The sequence below is a fragment of the Hydra vulgaris genome, chromosome 07 (assembly GCF_038396675.1).
Source record: "Hydra vulgaris chromosome 07, alternate assembly HydraT2T_AEP".
Lineage (NCBI taxonomy): Eukaryota > Metazoa > Cnidaria > Hydrozoa > Anthoathecata > Hydridae > Hydra > Hydra vulgaris.
Window position 1 is genome coordinate 15,044,620 of NC_088926.1, and position 13,935 is coordinate 15,058,554.

A 13,935-nucleotide genomic window follows, 5' to 3' on the forward strand; every position below is an offset into this window, starting at 1 on the left:
AAAATATTTATCATTATTTGAAAAAAATAATAATAATTTTCCATACATTCTATCTAATGTTAGATATAAAAAAACACAAAGTTAAACCACCAAATTAAAGAAATAGCTTGTTCACCTGACAATATTTTAACTAAATAATATTTCTCCGTGGGTCCTCCCAATATGGCGCTGGCGAAAATATTTTGGCTTCAAAAATTACGATATTTTATTAGGAGATGCGCTATCCAGTTATAATATAGATCAGTGCATTTAACCAGGAAGCCTCCTTCCTTACCGTGACGCGAAAATATGTCCAGAACTCGTTTCGAACCTTGATCTCCTGCTTATATAGCAAGCGTTCTAACCACTGCGCCACGGCCGCACGTAGTTAAATAAAGATTTTCTAAACGATTGATTTCAAAATATTATTTTGATGTAAAACGTTTTTTAAAAATGACGAAATTAGCGTTTTTTAGTACATTTTTTTAAACTTCAACATCGAATTAGAGCATTTTCTGTTAATTTTCAGACCTTCGTTTTTCTACGATTCTTAATCAGCATAAAATTCTATACCATCATCAGCAATAAAAAAAAAGGAGGAGGGGAATTTTTTTATAAATGAAGTAAAAAATAAGGATGAGTTTAGGCCGGGTCAATAAAAAAAAGCAATTGCTTTTACTCTGTAATTGGTCAGTTTACGTGAAGAAAAACCTGAGCAGATTTGCACAAATTTTTATTCACCTAAAGTTAGGCATACCTAGTAACTGCTCAGTTTTATGTGAATAAAAACTTTGGAAATATTGATGCACGTAAAGCTGACCAGTTACTGAGTTAATTGCTTATTTTATTTACCCAGCCTTTTATCTCTGATGTTTCAATGTGACTTTTTGACTAATTTTCAGAAAATTGGCAGCCATTTATAAAAATTCTTTTATTATCATTTGACTAAAAAAAAAACTATTTTTAAGACTTTATCTTGAATGTTAAAATGTAAATGTTATACAATTTTTTATTTATTTGTCACTTGAGGTTTAAAAAACTTTTGTAAAAATTTTATAGTTGACAAAATATATTTTGTGAAAATAATATTTATTAGTATAAATAGCATATATATATATATATATATATATATATATATATATATATATATATATATATATATATATATATATATATATATATATATATATATATATATATATATATATATAAAACAGTATGAAAAAATGTTTACAAATATGTTAACTTTCAACGTGTGACACATTAGTTATATATATATATATATATATATATATATATATATATATATATATATATATATATATATATATATATATATATATATATATATATATATATATATATATATATATATATATATATATATACAAAACAGTATGAAAAAATGTTTACAAATATGTTAACTTTCAACGTGTGACACATTAGTTATATATATATATATATATATATATATATATATATATATATATATATATATATATATATATATATATATAAAACAGTATGAAAAAATGTTTACAAATATGTTAACTTTCAACGTGTGACACATTAGTGTTGTCCGTGTTTAACCGAGAAATGCAATCAGATCATTTCATGAAGTAAGTTTATTTTTGTTCTACATTATTGTTTTATTAGGATGTTTAAACACACTAAATATTACTTGTTATTTTATTTGTCTGAGGTAAGCAGGCTTTGTGAGAAAAAAAAAATGCTTGAAATTTTTTGAAGTTCCAAGTTTTATCTTTTTATTATTAGATCTTCATAATTGTTTATATTAATTATTATTTTTACTTTTATATTTTCGTTTTGTTTTCTGTTTTATTTTGTATTCATGAATTTCAAAGTTATGTTCATTAAATTTTAAAATTGTCTGGATTTTATTCTGCATTTTTTTTTTTTTTTTGTACACTTGTATTGTAACTTCATTAAATATTTTTATGAAAGATAAATTTTTTACTTGGTTACATATTATTAACTTATTATTAAATTGATAAACATTTTCATTAATAAAGTTTATTATTGAAAGACCTCCAGAAACAAAAATTAACGAGGTGATAAAATAATGTTTAAAGAGCAAATACTTTCAAGTTTTAATTAATTTCTTAATGGCTTTCCATTAATTATGTCAACCAAATTTTTTCCTCCCTCTGCAGTCAAGATGCAATATCAATGTGATAACAGAATGATATCAAACCTTCTCAAGCTATGATATCAAACAATGATATCATTATGATATCATAGTGGTATCATAACTTTGGGAAATAAACTTAATTTATAGCAGAATTTCATATATTAGTTATAAACCACAGTAAAAGTTAAATTTTTCCCTTTTTAAAATTCAAATGGTGAGTTTTGATTTATGAGCTCATATTATGATATCATTATGATATCAAGAATTTGTTATGCTATGATATGAACATGATATGAATATGATATACAAGTTGCGCACATTCATACTTATTATTTTAAAGATGACTGAAAGATATGCAAAAAAGTACAAAAAAAATGGTAAGACCAAGTAAATGAAACTTTAAACTTGTTTTATTGTTAGCTGCAATTTAAAAAAATTAAAAACTAAATTGGTTTAAAGTAATAAAATTAACAAGTAAAATATTTGTTTTTGATGACTTATTTTTAATACGAATATGTTGCAGAATATATTGATAATATGCCACATCACCTATTCTTATTTGAAAATACTCTAAGTATTCTAGAGTTATTTTTTAGACATTATGTGGCTTAGATTTTAGTTCTTATCTAAAAAAGGGCATCTGTATTTAAGATATTAATTAAAAATCATATTTTTGGTAATCGATTGTACAAAAAATCAGGCAGCATCACCTGCTTTCATTGACCTATATTTACAATTTATAGCTAAATAACATATTCAAAATATTAATATGAATGTGTCAATTAAGTACATATTAGTAGTAATAATAGTAGTAGTTTATGCTGTGTTAGACAGACCCAGTTAATGTGTTGTTTTGCATTCAATTTTTTTAATATTACAGCAGTTATGTTTAATTGCTACTCAGCCATTAGTTGAAAGCTATTTTTGCTGTTACAGCTTCAATTGAAAATGAGTTCCATACATCTAAAATTCTGTTAAAAAGGAAATGCTCTCTTTTATTAAGAGGGAGCATTTCTTTTTTAACATAGTTGCAGCTTTAAGAGTCATCTTTAACATAATTGGAGCTCTAAGAGTCCTAAAGCAATCCTCTCTTAAATAGTTTTAATAAGTGGAAAACATTTTCCAATATTTACCTTGTCAATGTCATGCATAAGTTTGTAAAATTGGAATGAATCTCTCCTTTTTATATTTTCAGAGTTAACAAGCCTATGGCAATCAGTTTATTTGAATGTTTATTTGAATAAAATTTTTACGAAACATTCATAACAATTATTAAATCAGTGAAAGTTTTAAACATAAATCATTTGAGAAGTTCCAAAAGTAGATGGAAAGCACAAATGATTCAGCAATGCTTGTAGAAAGACTTTTAAATTAGCATAGTTAATAAATACCCTTTGTAACTATGTTGTAAATGAAGAAGTTAAAAATTCTGGTCGCTTAAATAAACACTTAGTAGGACTTAATAGGACTGAAATCCATAATAATAGGACTTAAATCTTATAAATAGGAGTTAATAGGGCTGAAATCCATAAATGCAGCAGAAAGGATTTAAGAACTTACCACCGGTAGTAAAAGCAGTAATTATGAAAGTAATAAAGATATTTTGCTGACATTTAGAGAAGAACTAGCTGATGGGCTGTTAAATGTTCAGTATTCTAACAAGAGTAACTACATTGTAATCACTTTTGTGTAGATCTTCCAGCACAAGTTATGACCAGGGATGCGGAGTCCCAAAAGGACTCCGGCTTTATAACTCTACTTTTTCCTAGTCTGTAGTGTCCAGAAGCTCTAAACATGTTTGTTGACTTATGATCTGCTATAAGAAAAAAATTCATGAGATTTAATGACTTGAAACTTATCGTTTTTAAGCCCAGAGTCCTGGAGTCCCGGAGTCTTCGCCGCCATTATACCTAAGGACTCCGTGTTCAAAAAATGATTGTTCCTCTAATCTAAAAGTCTTAATTTTTTTCCTAATAGTAATTCATAAACTTATTTATATTTTTAGAACTCTTGGATACCAAAAACTAGGATGAAGTAATCTTTTTGTGACTTTAAAATCCGGAGTCCTTTTTGGGACTCCGCATCCCTGGTTATGACGCTATTGAAAATGCCTTAAGACTCAGATGGTACTATAAAGTTAGGTTTGTAAATCTTCCAAGATATTTCATTTGTTAAACTTATTTAAAAATTTCATTATTTGCATTGAATACTGTACTTTTGATATTTCTTTGCAGTTATCTTATTTTTACTTAGTTGTTATTTTTTATTTTTCTTTAACTGCATTTAGTTGCATCATATTACTTCTTTATTAGTTTACTTGGTGAGTATACGTATTTTAGGATAAAAGAATGTATTTTGATAAAAAATGGTAATTAAAAAAATTAAAGATGGTATTTTGAGGTCTAAGCAATAATATAGGCTTAGTCTTTAACCATTGACAGACTGCCAACCCATAAAAGTGCAAATATGTTTCTTTGGCCAATCTAGTGTCATGTTAACAATATCTGTAAAACTGTTCCATTTGTTGTGGCGTTGTTTTGTGGATTACAGAAGTCAGCTTGTTTAAAATACTTGAAAGACTTCACAAGGGAGTTAAGAAATCTTAGGGGACATCCATAAAGTATGTATGCAGTAAAACCACTGATTGAACCATTCCCATTGTACACACCTGTATGCTTTTTATACCCCCCTTCTCCTCCAACTGCATGCTTATGTATTATTACAAAATCAACACCTTGCCCCCAACCCTTTTCCAATGCATAATTTTTTCAAAGCATTAAAAACAAAATTTTCAATTATTTTGACATCACTCATAACAGAATTGTTAATTTTGTTACTTAACAGAATACTTAAACTGATGAAACTCGTTAATTTTGTTAATTTTGTTACTTAACAGAACTAATAAAAAATTTTTGGTTATAATTGCAGTGTATTTTAAGATATGATGCTTTATGAAATCTTAAGCAAATTCCATGAAATGATAACAATGGCTCATGTCAGGTAATATAGTTATATACACTACTTAAATAATAAATTTAAAATTATTTACAATCAATTAAGTTAATTGTGGTATAATGACATGTTCTAAGTCTGTGCTTTTTTCCTTAGTTTAGGAAGATCATTATTTGTTAAACTTTGTTGTTATATAATTGACAATACTAGTACCACTTGACACTGATAAATTTTCAGAACATAATTTATTTATATTTACTTCATTGTGCCCACAAGCTTTATTTACTGTTACTAATTGTATATTTATATTTTAAAATAACAGATCATTTTAACTTTTTGAATTTTTTGAACAAGGTTAAATTATATAACATTGAGAAACTTTAGGGGACTACTTATTAGTGTTTTTAAATACTAAGGTAGGCAAAGGTAGGTAAGGTAGGTAGTTTTATGAATGTGTTTAAACTTTTACTGTAAACTTATAGAAACTGAACTAATTTCGCAACATTCTTCAATGCTTTTTTAAAAGTCTGAGATATAATGTCAATGGTATTTTTTTTTCTAGGTTTTCTAGGTTTATAATTGCAATTTGAATTGCAAAGCAATGAAGCTTGTGTGATAGCAATATTTAACTCTTATCGAAAGAAAAAAAATTAATAACTTAGTATAAGACAAATTTGTTGAAAAGGTAAAAATCATTTTTATTTTGTTAATATTTAAGTAATTACATTTTTTTTGGTGGCTAATATTTTTGTTTATTATTTTCAGCTTGCACCATTGTTTTTAGACGATAAGTAAATCTAAATTTTATTTGGAAAAGAAGTAAAATGCAACGTTCAAAAAGTGACTTTTAGATCAAGTCTGTATATCTGTCGAAAACCCAATTGTAAAATTAAAGCGATGCTGACAGCTGAGCCCATATCTCTACCTTTCTGAATATATAATAATAAATATATATATATAATAAATATATATATATATATATATATATATATATATATATATATATATATATATATATATATATATATATATATATATATATATATATATATATATATATATATATATATAATAAATATAATATCTGAATAAAACTGTTAAAGACCAATCTACAAATTTGTAACATTTTCTGTATTTCTTTTTGTTATGGCTTTACCTGAATATTTGCCATCTATTATTTTTTTGAAGTAAAACTCTTAATAATTATATTGATTTGATAATTATATTGACTTAACAATTATTTTGACTTTTTTTCTAAGCGTTATGCAATATAATATTGAATTTATATTTAAATATATATAATATGACATCTACCAATTTCACCTAAAATATTTATTTATACGATATAATTTAACTTTACAAAATTAATAGAAAATTATTTAAAATAATTATAAAGTATTATTTATAAAAATATAATTAGTTAAAATAATAATAAAGTGTTTTTTTATGAAAATAATTATAGCCGAAATATTATGATAACAAGTTTTGCGTAAACTTCTCATATTTTGATATCAAGTTTTGAGTTTAGAATGATATCAATGCGTGATTTCATTTTGATATCATATTGATATCATAAACTTATCGTGTTATGATATCAGGGTTTGAGTTTAAAATGATATCAATGCCTGATTTCATTTTGATATCATAAGCTTCTCATATTACAATATCAGGTCCTGAGTCTAGAATGATATCATTGAGTGATTTCATTTTGATATATTGATATCATAAACGTCTCATATCATGATATCATATATATATCATAGTTTGATATCATTATGATTTCAATATGATATAAAATTCCTGAATGGGTCCCTCCCTCTTGTCAACAACTCGTCAAACTTCCAAAGTCTCTTTTATAAAGTTTCATCAACATTTGATTACTCCCTCCCCAAATAAAATTAACTCGGAAAAAAACATCTTTTTATTTTTTTATTTTTGCACTTTTTCTTGATCTGCCCCTCCCCCTTATTAACAACTGTCAAGAACTTTACGATCCTTCCTCCCACTATTTTGTTGACATAATTAATGGACAACCCCTTAATAAAGGATCGCTTTTAGACGCAGTTTTGTTACCGAATAATAGCGAAGTCATTGTGTTGCTAAACTTTAACTAATTTTAATACGTAACTTGTTTTACTGACACATTTTTCACGTTTTTGTTAGTGTAATGGTGTATATTTAGTGTTTATACTTTAGCGTTGAATAAGCAAAATCGCCTTAACTCGAACTAATACCTCATATCAGTCAAAGTTCGACTTAACGGGAATTCGCTTTAATCGAACATACGTCAAGCCGAACCATTTTCCTCGGTATTAGAGGTTCGAGTTATCAGGTACTAACTGTGTATCTTCGGATGTAGGTACATATTGTATTATACAATCAGAGGCGGTTCTGCGAATAAAATGAGGGGAGGGGGTAAATCCTAAAAAAGTACCGACTGGCTTCCAAATAAATAAATAAAAGATCCTCAAAACTAAAATTTACCCGACTGAATGGTGTCAAACACCCGACTAACCAACTAAATTCGTAAAAAAAAACGACTATAACTTGAAAATCACCTTCTTTGGGGATGGAACGTTTCTCCCCATCTATCTTAATTATTTAAAGATTAATTATTTTTTATCAATTAGATATAAAATAAACTAGGTATATTATATCATTATAAATGTCTTTTTATGATTTTTTTTTTTTATATATATGTTTTATAATTCATGAAAAAAAATCATTTAATTTACCTTTTAATATAATATAAAAACTTGTTCATCAAATCAGCTAAAAAAAATACACGTTTATTTGTAAACTAACTCTGAGCTTAAATTATGCATAAAAATGTCTGTTTTAAGTTAATATTGTTTAAAAATAAATTTTTTTTTTTTTTAAGTGGTTTTAAAACAAGTTAACACAAACAATTATTTGAATAAATAGTTGTCTAAATTATTTATGATAATTACTTAAATAATAACTTAGTTAAAACATTATACTGCATATTATAATAAAGTCAAGTAGTTTTTAAGTAATTAATTTGTAAAGTCTTAACAAAAGTTAGCAAGTGTTATTAATTATTTATAAAAATGTTAACTATTTTTTATTATTTGAAATTTCAAGCGAAATAATACGTAAAAAAAACCTAAAACCAAAGTTTTTTACTTTAACTTCGCTGTTATAATTATTGCATAACCCATTTATAATCTAAACCTTGAATACCTTTAGTTTCAAATACAAATGAATTTTTTGAGATTTATTATAAAAAAAAAAAACGACGCCATCACTGACCTCCACAACAATAGTTTATTTTGCGGGACGAGTTAAATATGTTTACCGCTTCTTGCAATTTTTAACGGAAGTTTTTGTTTACTTTTAAAACCACAGCACATTCAAAATAAAGTTCTTATCAATGCAAGCTTTTCTATTTAAAAAATTATATTTATAATAAATTCTTTGATTTAAATCTGATTAAAGTGCATACAAAGCAATCTATCGTCTATAGAAAAAAAGTATTCATAGCACGGCATTCGCTTTGGCTTCCTAGCGTTCTCAGAATAAATTATAGATAAAACTGATTCAAAGTAATTCATTCAATGTTGTCCCAATTTAAAAGAGCACATGTCGATTATATGAATATTACGGCGTCCATCAATTGCTCTTTTGCATACTTGTTAGTAATATTGAAAGAAAGGAAGTAGCAGAGGTAAAGAGCATCTGGTATTATTCAAAAACGTTTTTTGTTTTCATTTTAAGAAAACGTTATCATACTGTAAGTGATTATAGTATCAGTTAATCTATTTGTGTGCAGTTTTTAAGTAGCTATAAGAGTAACGTAAGATAAAATGGTCTTACCGTCTCTTCAACCTACTATGCCTTTGCCCCTTAATTCATGTATGAACTCTTTTCCAGTTACATCTTCATTACTTTCAAAAAATAATTCAATTAATAAAATCAGAGAAGAAGAACTACAAACAAAAGTTCCTCCTTTTCATTATTATTACGATCAACTAAATCAAGACTTAGCAGCTAGAAGTAGAAAAAGATTTATAAACGAAGAAAATAAACTTCAAAAAAAATTTATACCCGATTGTACTATACATTCAACGCTTTCTTATTCCAAGTATTCGGCTACAGACGGAACATCAATGCATCCTTTTGAAGCAGAGTTTTATAAAAAGATTCATAACAATTCTCATAATAATATGACACCAACAATACCAATACCACCAACACAAGAATATTTAGCTTACTCTCGTGAAAACTTCAATAGAGCTCAAACTTCTTCTCGCGACTACGCTGTTCGTTTGGCGCAATTCCAATTATCCCCTCTTTTTGTGAAACACAAGCAATCATCAAGTGATACTATGAGCTTTAGAATCGAGAATTTATTGCAATCTAATTATTTAAATACTACGTCAAAGTATTATGTTGCTTCAACAGAAGATTATCAACAAAAGGAACAAAGATTATTTTCAACTCTTCATGACTCTAAGTTTGTTGAAGATTTATCGAGTAATAACGTCTTTAACTATTTAAAGACTCCGACATTAACACACGATAAACACGGCCGTTTTCCTGAGATTCGTAATGCGTATGAACAATCACGTAGACTTACTTTTATTCAGCAAAAAGATTGTAATCTTGAAAGAAAACTAGAGCAACTATCAACGATTAAATCTTCTCTAAACGGCATTAAAGATAACTGTGTATCATCTGAATGCAGTGATCGAGAAGTTGACGGAACAAAACAAAGTTCTATGTGTACAGTTAACGACAGTGGACAAAATATAAGATTAGAGCGTAATTTATTTAAGAAGAGTAAAAGGGGAAAAAATTTAGAAGTACAATGTTCAAAAATTGACAGTACTCATACTAATGACGAACTTAAATACGGGGTTGAAGGGTTACTAGGTTTAACCATGGCTTCAAATGAACGTTTAAATCATGTGTTAACTAAAGAAAGAAAACGGACAAAAAGTAAGAAATATCAAAATTATTAACTTGGTATTGATAAAGTACTTCAATTTTTAATTAACAATTTGACAGTTTTTTCTTTTGAATATTTTTTTTTTTTTTTTAATTGCAATGAAAAATATTTTTAGATAATAATTGCTTACATCTTTGGCAGTTTCTTCAACGCATGTTAAACGAGGAAGAGAATAATGCAAACAGGTCAATTGAATGGACAAATCGAGATATTGGCGAGTTTAGACTTATAAAGACAGCTGTCATTGCTGACTTATGGGGTCAATCGAAAAACAGAAATTGCATGACTTATGAAAAAATGGCCAGAGCTATGCGTTATTACTACAAAATGAAAATTCTAGAAAAAGTACCTCATAAACGACTTCATTTCCGATTTGGCGAAAATATGTTACCAAAAGTTTCTTCGGTGAGTTCAAAGGTTTCATCGGAAAATTTAAAAGTAATAGATTCTAAAAAAAGTTGTTATACTCAAATGATTTACAAAGATTTTCTTCGAAACAAACCGTTAAATCCTAATAATAACTTTGATGAAATTAAACTCAAATTACCAAGTGTTACAGATAACATGTTGAGAAAAGCTGTAATTTGCCCAATAAATAAGTTAGAGAAATTTGCAGAGATTAGTTGTAGTTATAAACAATTAGACAAATCAACTTGCATAACTTTTCAAAATACAAATATTGCTAATACATACAACAACAAATTTGAAAACACGCAATCATCATCAAAAAACACTCGCGACAATATTCAGTTAACCTCGAGAAAATTTATTATAAGTGACGAAGCAACAGATGAACATATCGATGTCGAAAACTCTGATGAAGAAACAAGTGAAGTCATTTCTTATAATTGATTTTATATATATATATATATATATATATATATATATATATATATATATATATATATATATATATATATATATATATATATATATATATATATATATATATATATAAAGCAGTTTCAATATAGCTCGATGGTAGTTTTAAAAGATGACGTCAATTTAGTTTACTTAATAAAGTTGTCTAGAAATATATTATAGAAATATATTTTATTTTACCTAGCAAAAAGTTTTTAATATAGTATTGATAATAACAATATAAGATTTTATTAAATAAATTTAGAATTAAAATCTTTAATGCTGATTTAAATACCCATGGAAATTTTGTTCTCAATCGCGTTTGTGTTTTTTTAATGTCACACAAACAAGTCAAGACAAAAAAGTAAATTATTTATTTGATTTCAAAATTGAAACTGATTAAATCACTAAAAACTGCTTAACCATTATAGCCATCTTTGTTTCTATTGTTATTATTCTAATAATACTTATCTATTTACACAAATTACGAAATAAAAATATTTGTTTGAATATTCTGAGTGCAGCACGTTTTTTCTAAACTTGTTATAGTGTAACATAAATAAAAGCTTGTTGGGTGGTGGATGAGAGAGAGGTGGAGAAAAAAAACCAACCTTTATTTATTTGTGTATTAACTTGTGTGCTTACTAAAAGCAAAAAAAATAAGTTTTTCAAAAGCGGTATAACAAACAATACATAAGTACGACGAAGAATTTGTTTCCAAATTTAAACCCGTAGTTAAAGTCAAAAGGTACGCAACAATTAGATCATTGTCGCGACGACGGTTATTGTCACGATGACAACAAGGTCATTGGACTAGCGTAGTCTAATTTGCTTAATTAGAGTTTTAAAATTGTTTTGTCTATCAATTTACTTAAGTTTTAATAACATGTGTATGATGTTATATGGTTATCTTGAATATAGTAATACCATACATAAGAAATTACCTACTTGTTAATAATTTTATATAAGAAAACTGGTAATTAGTTACAACAATATATATATATATATATATATATATATATATATATATATATATATATATATATATATATTATATATATATATATATATATATATATATATATATATATATATATATATATATATATATATAATACTTAATAATTTAATAATTACAAAGTATGTTTAATTATAAGTTGCATTGATATAATATGTCTGAGACGCGTTCAAAATTTTTTGATGAAAATCAGAAATTTATTTTATTTCAAACAATAAAAAATGAGTTTTGATATTGATTTGATAATAAATTAAAAAAAAACAAAAAAATTTTTAAATTTTACAAAAAGTGCCACATAAACTTTTTCTTTGGAGCATCATTTTCTCAAACTTCCTGATCTTCTTTATTCTAGAAGTTAGTTAAACTTTTCTGTCTTTTTAGGAAATATGCCATGGCTGAAAACTGCATTATTCTTTGATGGTAATGCTTTCATTCATTTACAAGTTTAAATTGTTGTCTTTGAACTCTGAAGAGTTTCCCACGCCATGAGCAACAAATGCTGAAAAAAAAATTTTCAAAACCATAATTTTTTTGTCATGTTTCACTGTGACAGTGTGCACTCTGGATTATACGCCTTTTTTTTCCATATTCTTTCTTGGTTACCATATTGTAGCTCAAAATGTGACTCATCCGTCCATATAAATCTTTCAATTGATCCTAAGTCCATTTTAAGTAATCACTGCACCATTTTAGTCTCTTGACACAATTTTTCTTGTTTAAAAAAAGCTTTTGTTTACTACCCTGAAGTAAAACCTTTACATACTTTTATTCTTACAACAATTGTTACAGAAGTGTTCACGATTTAAATTTTGCTGACTCACTGATATTCTACGTTTCTTCATTATTTCCTTTAACTGACTCACTAATATTCTTCGCTTCTTCATCATTTCCTTTACAATCAATTAATTCAGTTGTTTTTCAAACTATTTTTATTTTTTGTTTTGTTAAAAGAGTGCAGTAGTAGTTCTAGTTTTATATTTAAAAAATTATTTTTGAAATTAAGTGAGACAATATTGAGTTTCATAACTTTTTTTTTTAAAAATCATGTTGTCTTATATAGAGAGATCAAAAGAGAAACGTTTCATTACCAATCTAAACGTTAAAGGAATTGATTTTTTTTTTTTTTTCACTGAATTCACTTCTACAAAGCCAAGAGGACCTGTTTTAGTAGGAGGTTACAACTTTTTTTTACGAAAAACTAAACAAAAAAAGTAAGTTTAAAAATATACACAAACTGAACTTATAACTGAACTTTACTATATTACGATTATTTAGAAGCTTAAAGTGTAATAACTATTCTACGGTCTGCCTCATGAGAAATTCTCTCTAACTTTATTCATTGCAAAATTTGCAACAATTTCGTCCTAGCAGAAAGTTTTTGCAAGTCAATAGATATAACTAGGAGAGTGGTAAGCCGGTCTTAAGTCATTGTAGATCTTAGTTCTATCTTAACTAGACCAAGCTTACTGAACAATCGCTCTCTTTCAGCGACGGTAATAGAAATCGCGTTAAAAATGAGTAGCAAAATCTAAAATGATTCGAAGAGAGACAGCAGATATTTCTGGTAGATCCCATTCAAATAATCAATCCCATTCAAATTTATTTAGACCAATAAAATTGGCGTGCTAGTGTATCCAGATGACGAACATCAAACAAGTTTCTCTTCATCTCGATCGTTCACATAGATTTGCGCCAAAGCTTTGCATTTTTGCATTATTTGTTGAATTAGAGTATCGAGAGCACCAATAAAAAAAAGTTTGAATGGTAATACTGAATTAGAAAAATATAATCACAAAGGTTCTCAGGATTCAGTGTACCACGGTAACGGCGTAATGTACTCAATATACCACGATGACGACACAATGTATCATGGTAACTACATATCTTTAGTGAGCTGAACTTTTCTTTATGGGCCCGGGTATGTGGGCTCTATACGGAAATTAGATAAAGGAGGATAACCACAATGTACTCAATGTACCACGGTAACTATATTGTTGGTAA

The 13,935-nt window shown here is 26.6% G+C and overlaps 1 protein-coding gene and 1 long non-coding RNA gene across 2 annotated transcripts; both read left to right on the forward strand.

Annotated features, from left to right (window-relative positions):
* Positions 1-1,482: 1,482 nt before the first annotated feature.
* On the forward strand, positions 1,483-6,038 carry LOC136082312 (uncharacterized). Its single transcript, XR_010639586.1, has 4 exons — positions 1,483-1,598; positions 4,137-4,272; positions 5,646-5,768; positions 5,849-6,038. It is a non-coding gene; the product is annotated as an uncharacterized LOC136082312 (long non-coding RNA).
* A 2,694-nt stretch (positions 6,039-8,732) lies between these two features.
* On the forward strand, positions 8,733-10,922 carry LOC105843939 (uncharacterized). The gene is made up of 2 exons (XM_065801161.1): positions 8,733-10,045; positions 10,171-10,922. Exons 1-2 carry the CDS (start codon positions 8,911-8,913, stop codon positions 10,905-10,907), a joined length of 1,872 nt encoding a protein of 623 aa, XP_065657233.1. The 5' UTR covers positions 8,733-8,910; the 3' UTR covers positions 10,908-10,922.
* The last annotated feature ends 3,013 nt before the right edge of the window (positions 10,923-13,935 follow it).

What these genes read in the sequence shown, in the direction of transcription:
- LOC105843939 (XM_065801161.1), top strand. Translation starts at nt 8,911, where the DNA reads ATGGTCTTACCGTCTCTTCAACCTACTATGCCTTTGCCCCTTAATTCA. An exon ending in AGAAAGAAAACGGACAAAAA is followed by an intron (nt 10,046 to 10,170) that starts GTAAGAAATATC and finishes AAATATTTTTAG; the next exon opens with ATAATAATTGCTTACATCTT.